This window comes from Mixophyes fleayi, chromosome 2 (assembly GCF_038048845.1).
Source record: "Mixophyes fleayi isolate aMixFle1 chromosome 2, aMixFle1.hap1, whole genome shotgun sequence".
Classification (NCBI taxonomy): domain Eukaryota; kingdom Metazoa; phylum Chordata; class Amphibia; order Anura; family Limnodynastidae; genus Mixophyes; species Mixophyes fleayi.
In genome coordinates, this window is record NC_134403.1 from 36,447,908 (window position 1) to 36,460,726 (window position 12,819).

At 40.2% G+C, this 12,819-nt stretch overlaps 1 protein-coding gene across 1 annotated transcript in view; it reads right to left on the reverse strand.

Annotated features, from left to right (window-relative positions):
• PDGFD (platelet derived growth factor D) overlaps positions 1 to 12,819 on the reverse strand; it is a 201,304-nt gene that overhangs the window by 30,955 nt on the left and 157,530 nt on the right. The window contains exon 4 of the mRNA XM_075198810.1: positions 7,690 to 7,749. Within this exon, the coding sequence (XP_075054911.1) occupies positions 7,690 to 7,749 (60 nt within the window). The remainder of the gene's footprint in view (positions 1 to 7,689; positions 7,750 to 12,819) is intronic.

Below are 12,819 nucleotides of genomic sequence, written 5' to 3' on the forward strand. Positions count from 1 at the left end.
TCATGTATTAAATTCATTCTGAGATATAAATCAAATTGTGCAATTAACAAATATGTTGGTAGATCAGAGCAAAACGTCTGCGATTAATTCATAAAAGACGGCCACAGGCTATTTCACATGACAGCATGGAGGACAGCTGTGAGCCAGCCAATACATCTGTCCACATAAGGCTGCCAAACTAGCTAATATACATGACAGGAATAGTCTGGCGGTTTGACATCAACCTCTGCTTGGTTTTATAAAATGTGTGGTTCTTCTATCTGAAACTAAATTCCCAAAAAGAAAAATATTTCTTCCAATGCAATGGCAACAATTTGAATCACACATTAAGCCAATCAGAATGTAAGGGGAGTGTTCTAATAAAATCTAGGATCCCTGATTTGATAGTACTCTAGGTATGTAATGAACTAGACAAGAGTCAGATATAAAGTAATGCCATAGAAATGATTATGATTATATTGGTTTCTGCACTGTGTGTATGGTGGATGTAAATTACTGTTACTTAAAAGTCCTTTAAACCTTAAACAATTTTGGGTCTATTTATCAAAGGGAAATAAGCACTAAATCCTGCAAACACATGAGATTTATTCCCATCTCATGCCTATAAATCCCTACCTTTTCCCAATACATTCATTAAAATCTCTAACTATTTCCATTACCTACTATTCCCACAAGATTCAGAAAAACCTATTCCTACTCATTTTAGTAAATCTCTATTTCTATCACCTTTCCCTAAACCCCTCACCTTTACCAACACATTACATTAAATCATTTGCTGTTGCTTTGACATTCTGCTAAATCCCTAATTATACCACATAATCCCAAAATATTTCCACCAAATTCTGATCGATCCCTCATTATATTTAAACATTTCTCAAATACCTAAGTATCCCCAGTGCATTCCACTAAACCCTTAATTATGCCCACAACAATCCACTAATTCTCTACTCTTATTACATTCGGCTAAATCCCCAACTGTACCACCAAATCCAGTTAATTCCTAACTATACCACATAATCCTAAAATATTTCCACCACATTCTTATGAATCCCCCATTATTCTTAAACCTTTCTCAAATACCTAACTATTCCCAGGGTATTCCCCTCTTTAATTATCCCCACAACAATCCACTAATTCTCTACCCACATCACATTCGGCTTAATCCCCAACTATTTCCAACACATTCCTCTAAATCTCCATCTACTCCTAGCACATTCCACTAAACCCTCAATATTTCACATAACATTTCCCTAAATTCCTGAACTATTCCCACCATTTCCTCTAAACCTCTAATTATTCCAACAACATTCTAATACATCTTGACCAATTCCCTAACTATTCTCCCCACAACTCACTAAGTTTCTTACTATTCATAAAACATTAAGCTAAATCTTGATTTATTCCCACCACCCACCATATTCCACTTGATACCTAACTATTCTTATTATTTTCTGTTAAATCATCCACCCAAAACCCTAATTATTTCTACCACATTCCACAAAACCTTTCACCAATTCCACCACATCCCACTCAATCCCTAAATATTTCCAAAATATTCCCCTAATTTATCAAGTATTCCCACCACTTCTACTTAATTGCTATTTCTATCACATTCAACCAGATTCTTAACCATTCCTATCACATTCCTCTAATCCCTAAACACACATTTGCTTAAATTCTATTTCTAACATATTTCCATAAATCTCCAACTATTCCCTCCACATACAAATATAAACCTTAACTATTCCCTCAACATTCCCCAAATAGTTATCTATTCCCATGACATTTCAGTACATTTTTATTTCCATCACATTCCCCTAAACCCCAAACTTTTACACTAAGGCCCCTACTATTGCCACCACATTCCCCATAATCCCTTACTATTTACACTAGATTATGTCAAATTCCCAAATATTCCCAAAACAGTTCTCAAAATCTTAACCCCCACTGAATTCTACTAATCACTAAATATTCCCAACATACTCTGCTAAATCATTCCCCTAAATCCCTAGCAATCTACAATATTTTAACTATTAGCATAAAATGCCACTAAATCCCTAACTATTCCTACCACTTTCCACTTAATACTTAAACCACTAAATATTCCCACAAACCCCACTTACTTGTTAGCTTTTCCCACCACATTCTGCTAAATCCTCAGTTATTCAAACAACATTTTCCTAAATTCCTATTTCTACCATTTTCCACTAAACTTTAAACTATTCCCACCACATTCCACTTAATGGACAACTAGTCCAACCACACTCTGCTGAATCCTCAATTATCCCCATAATATTCCCTAAATCCCTAACTTTTTCTACAACATTCTACTACACCCTTAACTAATACCAACATTTGTAACTAAATATCTATTCCCACCACACTGGGATACTGGTTACTCACATTGAGCAATGGCAATGCCCCTTTGCTAGTTTAAATATGTAAAAAAAAAATGTTAGCTAGATTTTCATGGCAAATAGACTTAACATGTAATCAGTTTTAATTTACATTGCCTCTTTACTGAAAAGCGGAGCTGTATATTAACAGATATACAGCCATGTTCATAGATCTTCAACGCCAAGTGTTCTTATATAAACACATAAGTGTGAAATTATATCAGCGTGTACAATAACCAGAACTCAGTTAGCATCACATTCGTCTAAATTAAAGTGAAGTGATGTAGATTTTTCCTAATGATGTGATATTATTTTAGGAATCATTAATTTCCATTTAAACAAGTAATAAATTGAGAGCAATTAGCCTTTGCATCGGTCCTATTAGTATAAAGTGAGACAATTTGTCCATTTAACAGATGCTAAGTGATATGAATTGCATATATAATAATATCTCCAGGGGTAATTACATCTCAGATACCCCCATACTTTACCTTCTGTAGAGGTACATCCACATTATAGACTTCCACTTTTGTTCCAAACTGTCCTATTTTATAGAACGAATGTAAAACTAATTTGTTAGCTACCAAAAAAATGCAAAGTGTTTTCTGTCATAAAATGTAATGGAAGACGTCAAATTTGAGCCACGTGACTCGTTCATTCACTGTAGGGGCCACATCCCAGCTGTTGTCCTGACAGCCGGAACGTCACCTCCGGGTTCCACATCCCGGCTATTACCAGGGCAACAGCCGGGACGCTTCCCCTCTCACCGCCGCGGCTCGGCTAATCTGACATCCGGGTGCGCGCGCCTTATGGAGTTAATTTATTAGCCAGTTGAGGTTGATTGTGCCTGCTGTGTACCACCTCGGTGATAACGTGCTACACAGATTGCTGACCTGCTGTTTAGATACCTTTCTGTCCTAAGACTTGTTAACCTGTTGTGACCTTTACCTTGTTTATTGGACTCTGTTTCTATGCCTGTGCAACTTTGACCTCTGCTTGTTTCTGGAATTCCCTGTTTGCTGCCTGCCCCAACCTCTGGCCTGTCCTTGGACTCTCCTGCTCGCTACTGACCTACGACCTGTGGCCTCTCCCTGGTTCCTGCCTCCAGTTTTCCAACTCCATGCGCTATGGCTAACTAGATAAGATTCTACTACCTTAGAGCTTAATACCTCAAATACCACCGAACGATTCAAGTACTACGGGAAAGGCGGCTGCTAAAGGTGAAGACCTCTTTAGCTCGGTTCTAAAAGCCAATCTATTAGCCGAGGTCCTTACAATTTGTTAGCGAGCATCAGGTAAAAACGGTTAAATAAATCTACAGCACAAATACCAGATGTAAAATATGCGAACAGCCAGCGTCGCCGTTGGGTATGTACAGCAGTGAGCTGTGTATGGGTGGGCTGTCTATGGATGTTTCTGTAAATAATGTTTTACTAATCAGTGCATTCCGACATTGGAACGTGCAGATCATACATCCTAAAGTTCACATCACCCGCTATATGCAGACGGGTATCTCTTGGTGCTGTTGCTATCAATGTGCTGTAACTGGAATGGTGTGTGTTAATGAAAAAGAATGTAAAAAATAAAAATGTGTATATGTGTTTATCTCTGGTTCAGGGGGTGTATTGGGGGTGTATGCGTGTGTCATTTTCTGCAAAAACACAAACTATAACAATCATCATGGTTGCTTTTTCTAAGTCCATCACAGATATTTAAACAATCTGTTTACCAAACAAAGGTCCCATCTGATAAAAATGCCCCTTATACTGGAATTAAAGGACACATTTCTATGAATGGAAAAAAAACATGTTTATATATTTTTAAACTTGACAAACACTTGGAATTATGTGAACTTTGTGATCAAGAGAAGCTATTTTCATTATGTACATTTAGAGTTAACATCAGTTATATATGGAACACATATGCTTCATAGCTACATTGCAGTCAGTTCAGATACATGCTTGCATAGCACAAACTGCAGATAGGCAACATTATACCGTAGATGCCAACACTTTAAAATAGTTTCCAGGGAAACTTTGCAGCTGCGATGATCATATAAGCAAATCACACATGATATTGTCTAGGGCAGTGATAGGAAACACTTCAGAGGACACATAGGCGGCCCTTTTACCTTCAAAAGTACATTACCCTTAAACTCAGTAAATCATTGAAACTAGAGATGTTCACTGACCCCTGTGTTTAGGTTTTGAATCTGGACTAACTTCGTATTTTGGTTTTGGCAAATTCACTCTCGTTTTGGTTTTGGATCCCAATTTTTTTTTTCTAAAATCCCTATTTTTTTTTGCTATAATCACATAATTTGGCTCTTTTTTATCCCTACATTATTATCAATCTCAATAACATTAATTTCCAGTCAATTTTTGTCAAGTGACAAGAACACTGCTACCCCTCCTGTTTCTGTGTGAGCAATGGCACTGAGCAATGTCACTCGAGAATGAAGAGCGACAAGAACATTGCTACCCTGCCTCTTTCTGTATGAGCAATGGCACTGGAGACTGGAGAGTGGCAAGAACACTGCTACCCCTGTTTCTGTGTGAGCAATGGCACTGGAGACTGGAGAGGGACAAGGACACTGCTACCCCTGTTTCTGTGTGAGCAATGGCACTGGAGACTGGAGAGGGACAAGGACACTGCTACCCCTGTTTCTGTGTGAACAACGGCACTGACCAATGGCACTGGAGACTGGAGAGTGACAAGAACACTGCTACCCCTGTTTCTATGTGAGCACTGGCACTGAGCAATGTCACTGGAGAATGGAGAGTGACAAGAACACTACTACACCTGTTTCTGTGTGAGCAATGGCACTGAGCAATGTCACTGGAGACTGGAGAGTGACAAGGACACTGCTACCCCTGTATCTGTGTGAGCAATGGCACTGAGCAATGTCACTGGAGACTGGAGAGTGACAAGAACACTGCTACCCCTGTTTCTGTGTGAGCAATGGCACTGGAGACTGGAGAGTGACAAGAACACTGTTACCCCTGTTTCTATGTGAGCACTGGCACTGAGCAATGTCACTGGAGAATGGAAAGTGACAAGAACACTGCTACCCTTGTTTCTGTGGGAGCAATGGCACTGGAGAGTGACAAGGACACTGCTACCCCTGTTTCTGTGTGAGCAATGGCATTGACCAATGTCACTGGAGACTGGAGAGTGACAAGAACACTGCTACCCCTCCTGTTTCTGTGTGAGCAATGGCACTGGAGAGTGACAAGGACACTGCTACCCGTGTTTCTGTGTGAGCAATGGCACTGACCAATGTCACTGGAGAATGGAGAGTGACAAGAACACTGCTACCCCTGTTTCTGTGTGAGCAAGGGAGGTACTTATGGATTCCAAAGCCCACGAGATCTCACAACGCAACAATGTTTTGCCTCGATTCAGATCCGAGGACGCGTGAAAGTAACGAGCCAGCTTGCTAGACTACTCGGATCCCCTAAGTCCGGGTGGGCTCGGTTTTCTGCATCTCTGATTGAAACAATACATTTAATCAAAGACAGAGACACCTCTCTGTAACAACATATCAGAAAGGAGCCGGGGGCTGTAAGTGAAGCTTGCAGGGCCGTCTGTGGCCCTAGGGCCACATGTTGCCTATCACTGGTCTAGGGGGACCTTGTAACACTACTGTCCACATCTTTCACCTTTACTGGATTTCAGTATGTTTTACAGTAAAGAGAGAGGTAGAGCTGTAAGAAAAGTCTGCAGATGGATGATCAAACACTTTTAATAATTAATATTTATTATTTAATATCACTTACTTAATTAAGGCCAGGCAAGATCATTTGAAGCTCACCATTCTCTTATTAACCTAGGGCCAATACCAAGAGTTCTTAACCTAGTGGTAATATCAATAGTTCAACGTGGAACAAGGCAAATTTTATTTATCTTTAACGTTAATTACAGTGGTTCAGTAAACATAACACTGATTGAACTGTCTTTAATACAATATGAACAGAACACCCTTAAAAACATGCTCTATTTATAGCAATTGTAGTCTAGATTTACTGGCAGAGGGAGGCCGGGGGGACCTGCGTGAATCTGTTACCTACTTGGGAAAGACGAGAACATTGACACCCAATATGGGTCTGTTTGTGATTTTGTTTACTTTTTTTAGGATGGGATAACCAATGGATGCTACCGCTACCAGACACTGCATCCCTAAGTGCCATAATACTCCCTCACATGTCATACCAGGGGCATTGCAAGGCACTGGCATCAGGAGCCCCCGTCATTAAGTATGACAATAGAGTCCCTATAGATGAAAGCACTTAAACGCAGACGTGTGTGCCTCTGTAACTTTACACTTACCTGCAAAGGGTTACTATTCCCTATTCCAGACCAACCAATAGGGAGTGACCTGGATTTCTATATAGGTGCCCTCTGGCTATCTAGACGGCCTCATTATTCTTCACAAGATCTGACCCACCCACCCCTGGTGACCGATTGGCCTGCGCATGCGAATTCTATCTTTTAACCACATCTTTATCTCATCGCCACAGAGCAGGCACAGTTGATAGGAAGGGCACTGCGATCAGCGGCTGATATATACGGCGCTATCACTGATTGGCCACAGGTCATTGCCCTCTTCGAGGTACGGTGACTCTTGGTCCTTTAGTGTGGGGGATGCCTTGACCTGCTTTGTGAGGGCACATCATTGTAAGTCTAGAGAGGTTGTAGTCAATCTGACGCCAGATTTAGCGCCAGCCAAGTAGTAAGGGATTAGTTCCCCACGTTAAGTGGATTAGGGCCGGTTGGCCAGCCATGCTTGGTTCGGTTCATCAGTTGGTTAGCTGTTTTCCTCCTATCCCTTACATAGCAATAACATTAGTAACAATCCTAAATTTAAACTTACCCTAAGCAGTAACCCTAGCCATAACTTTACCCCAAATCGTAACTTGTGTTTTACCTAGAATTTGAGGGGTGGCGGTTGCACTAATGTCTTACGATGGACCTGTCATTATATATGGTTCTTTACATGATAATTCATGTTGGAAAGTTTTGTTTCCACATACACTGCCCTGTTGTATTAAACATATATGTTTTTTTTCTTTTACATTTTGCACTGAGAAAGTTGCAATTACGCTAATGGTCTTTTGTAGCATTAATTCCATGGAATATCTGTCAAATTTAAGTTTGAGTTACCAAAAAAAACCAATATACTCATCATAACATTTTTTATTCTGGCAGTACAGATAATAACTTGGAACATGCTGTTTATTTAATAGTATACGTATTTATTTTATTCCACACAGTGACACGCGGTATTACTTACTGAGACAGAGCTTGTGAAAGATTCCCAGTTTGTCTCCGATGCTGCAGGCGGAAAATCGTTCTGAAAGAAAAGCAAAAAGCTACCATAAGAATTTAAACAATGGCTGCAGCGAGGGATAAGATCTGTACTGTTAGATTTGAATAGCTTTCCAGGCACCCAGACTAGGCTGCTATAATAGAGCATGAAAATACAGGATTACTGCATGCTGCAGGACCGCTACCAGCAAATATGAAAACTCTACTGAGAGATGTAAGATAATTTCATATTATCTTCTGTATCATTTACATATTTGTAGCGTATTATTTTAAATAGAAAATCAAAGCTCAGTCATACCGTAGAAATTAACTCTATATATCACACTATTATTATCATTTATTTGGTGGGCGCCACAAGATTTCCGCAGCGCCGAATACAGTACAAACAGTAGACTATACGGGGTGACATAGTACAGAACAATAAACAAAAAGTACCAATACTTCAGAAACTCCGGGCAGAAATATGGGGTAAAGACGGAGCAGAAGAACAGGTATGGAGACAGGAGGGGCCCTGCTCATACGAGCTCACATCCTAAGAGAGGGTGAACAAAACAGGCACAAAAGGGAGCCATCGAGTAAGGGGGAGAGAAAAGAGGGGCCAGGGGAGTCATTTGTTCTATGCAGGGGCGAAACATGGCATTGTCAGGCCACATGGCACAATCTGGGGGCAATACTGGTTCACTTTCCTGAGCCCCCACTCTGTTCTTTCTTTTTCTGATACTATGTATTCTCACTGTTTACAGTTTTAGGGCTAGATTTACTAAACTGCGGGTTTGAAGAAGTTGAGATGTTGCCTATAGCAACCAATCAGATTCTAGCTTTCATTTTGTAGAAGGCACTAAATAAATGATAGCTAGAATATGATTGGTTGCTATAGGCACCATCTACACTTTTTCAAACCTGCCATTTAGTAAATATACCCCTTAGTCTGTTTCATTAAAGCTCATGTTCTAGCAGTCTCTATGGGGCTATGCGGGCCATTTATGAGCTGTGGCAAGGTGTTGTCTTTTGCAGAGGCAACTGCTGTTAAGGTGGTGAAGGGTAGAGCATATTTGAAAGCATTGTTGATGTGGCAGGACTGTGCAGATCATTTTAGTCCATGCAGATTTTAAAACCAGCTAACATTGGTAAATTGGGACGATATAGGTCATGCTCCCAATCAGTCCAAAACACACTGATCATGCCCAAATCACACACATTTTAGGCATGACCACTCCCTTTAACTGACTGGCCTTATTGACCCCTGGATTTTTTGACTGTGACTCAAAAAAAGGAGACTATTGCTTAAATATATATGGCATAATTCACTATTTTTGTAAACTCATTTTGATGCCTCTTATATAAAACATGATCATAATTATGCATAAGAAAGCAAAGAATTTATATTAAAATAAAAAAGAATAAAGTAAGAATTGCAGCCAGCCCTTTGTGATGGCAATTTCCTTAATGCTGAAAGTGTGGTGTGACTCTTCTTGTTGCTTTCAAGAATTCCACTGATACTGTATTAGTTTATCATAATGTAATTTGAAGAAATGTGATGAATAGCGAGGGTATGTGCATAAGGTTGATTTTTTTAATTGTCATTTATACAGACAGCCATGATGCCAGCTTACTGTCATGAGTTATGTACTGTAATAATTTAAGCGTCCTATTTATTAACATTCGTATTCGCCCCCCCCTTCCCGTTATTCATCATCCCTTATCGCAACGATATACTGCATCCGTTTATTAAAAAATCATCCAGGGACAGTCATTTGATAAGAAGCTGTCCAAGTGATGACTTTACTATACTAACAAATCCGGGATCTGACCCGGAGTTTTTAATGCTAATGCGCGATCTTAATAATATTTAGCAGAGAGGGGAGCACAATACCTGCCATAGAGGCTAAGATCCCTTGCCTGCGATGCTCTGTACAGAGGGCAGAATCTTCAGGTGACGTTAGCGATCAGGACCAAGCTACGAAAAGCTAGAGTTTTTGGAACTTGATAAATTGGGCCAGAGAATTATGGGAACTGCAGTATAATGCAATACAAATGGTTTAAGGCTTAATAAGTAGCCCTTAGTAGGGTGAAACAAGCATTATATAGAGGAGACATTCAAAATAAAGAGGAAGAGATCCAAATGTGATGGCAGGTAGTGCTTTCATCCAAATCTTCCACTATTGCAAACCAGAAACATTTGCATTTGAGTAGAAAAAAAATCTGCAGCAACCACATAAAGGGGCATATTAAATAACAAGTGATGTCCTGTTGGTACCAAGTGCCAGGTTCCTCTGGGTGCTAAAACCTTTGCTTATTTTTGCTTGCACCTCTATGAGTGAAGATTTCAGTACCATGTGTACATTGACAACTTAACAACTCACAAGAGGTTCCGAGCGGAGAGAGGCTTTCAGGACTTAGGGGGCTAAGGCAGAGAGGAGGGAGGACCAGTGGACAAATCCCCAGCAAAGAGCAGATGGTGTTATTATTGAAGCGGGAGGTGCCTGGCTCTCCAAAAAGGAAAGGGCCCCATTGCTCCCAACTCGCAGACTCATAGGGCTCCTTAGGGGGCAAGGGTCTTCAGGCCCACCTTCACCAAAGGCTCAGATGAATCCATTTCTCCAACAGGTCTTCTAAAACTTTCTTTGGAGAATTAAAACTTTAGCTCACCCCAAAAGAAGGGTGCCTGTGTTGACAAGGGGAACAGAATGGCCCATAAAGATCAACACCATCAAAAATAGCAAAAAAAAGTGCTAGATGCATAAGTAATGGTGTCAATAAATAGTGGAATAAGGTGCTTGAAGGCCCCTGCTTATACTGCATTTAGAATAAGAGAAGATAATGTTATCATTGAAAATAAGAACATTGCTGGTGATAACTGAAAAGCAGACACATCTACACAGGCTCCAAGCGGCACAGTGGTTAGTATTTCTGACTCACAGCGCCAGGGTTTCATTCCAACCAGGGTACTATCTAGGTGGAATTTATATTCTCTCCCTGTGTTTGTCCTGGTTTCCTCCCATTATCCAAAAACATATTGATAGGTTAATTGGCTGCTGACTAAATAGTGTGTGTGTGTGTGTGGGAGAGAGAATTTAGACTGTAAGCTCTAGTGGGACAGGCACTGATCTGAATTATTGCCAGTTCTCTGTAAAGCACTGTGTAATTGGGGACTCTATAAAAACAATAATAATCTTTTATTCTCTGGTTGCAAAAGGTTTGAATTTAAATCAAATCTTTTTTGCCCCCAAACCTGTATTTAATGACAGAACAATCATTTGCATGATAATTGTAGTTTCCATAATACCATTTTCTAAAATATCCCTAAATAATATGTATAAAATTGGATTTATATTTCAAAAGCAGTTGCTCCTGTAGCCAAAATACAAATGATGATATACAATTGCTTTACAAACATCTTTGCTTTAGGCTTTGACAATTGGGAAGAAAGTAAACAATAATGAAAAACTGTCTAAGACTTATGTGGTCATCTGCATGCAGAATATGAAATATTTGGCATGATATTGCATATTTATGCAAATCGAATAATACCCATGCAAAAGAATTTTCCATGGAGATGTAATATGTCTGAAAACCACTATAAAATGAGCAATTATTGTCAAGTGAATGATACTCTGTGTTCCGTTAAGTACAAAAGATGTCATGATAAATATTTAGACGTCTAAATCAGACAACTGAACGTTTTCTTTAATACAAGGCAATTAAAGGGAAGCACCAGCAAGATTATGAGCTAGCTTGGAAATGGTTTGAGGCTGCTTTGCGATACAGAAGTCGTCTATGTCTTATTGTAGACTTAAGCTATCAAGTGGAAATTGGTACAGATGGTGCACATAACACGAGCTCCTCAATGACTAATTTGACTTTCTGCGTCCCAGTAGTGGCTATGTACTGACCATTGCACTCACTTATTATGGAACTTTGGAACAAGCTACGTACGAAGAACAAGAAGCCTTAGCGACAATAAGTGATTCCCATGAGGTGCTGCCTGAAACACGTAAACGGCTATCACCCATGTTTTTAATATGTAAGTTAAATAGAGAAGAGACTATAGAACTATTTAAATGAAGTGGTTCCTGGAGATCATGTTGCTAAGCGATAATCAAAGGACATACAAGAGGTCAGGGCAAGCAGCAGACAAAGACAGTCAGAGTTCAGGCAGAAGTTCAGCAACAAGGAGACAATACTGTAATAGTACTTAAGCAAACAGCACATCCGCTAGCAGAGTACTATAATATCAAAAGCATGTGGACACCCTTCTAATTAGTGTGTTTGGCCATTTCAGCCACAGCCATTGTTAACAGATGCATAAAATCAAGCATACAGCCATGCCAAGCTCAGAGACTTTCATTGTTTGATTGCCCCCGCTCCACTGTAAGTGCTGTTATTGTGAAGTAAAAACATCTAGGAGCAACAACAGTTAAGTCATGAAGGCCGTAGGCCACACAAGCTTGCAGAATGGGACTGAAGCACTGAAGTGTGTGAAAATTGTCTGTCCTTGGTTGCAACACTGGCTATTGAGTTCCAAACTGCTTCTGAAAGCAACATCCGCACATGTACTGTTCACCAAGAGCTTCATGGATCAGGTTTTATGGTCATGCAGCTGAACACAAGTCTAGGATCACCATGTGCAATGCCAAACATCATCTGGAGTAGTATAAAATACATTGCCCTGGAGCAGTGGAAAGTGAGAAAATCAGTTCAAATAAATCCAATGAGATAGGTTTCACATCACATCTCTGGCAGAGCATCACCTCTTGGCCAAAGTCAGTCACATTCGTGTCCAGCTCCCAGGGTATCCTCTTTAATCACCTCATAATCCCACCTTGGGAACTGCCTGCCCAGGGTAGTTGCAATAGGTCTCGATTGGTGGGCTTCTCACACTATCCAGACCCTCCCCTACCTCCCCAGGTGTCTTCCCTCAGGTGACCCCTGCTGGGTCTGGCTCCTGGTTGTCTCTAGAGCTCACTAGTGGACAATAGGGAGCAAACAGAAGCAACAATGGTAGTTTAATTCACTCAACTCCTGAGTGTTCCCTGTGGAGGTGGAATTTAACCCCTGATGTACTTTTCCAAGCAGATGTTACAGTTCCATCACT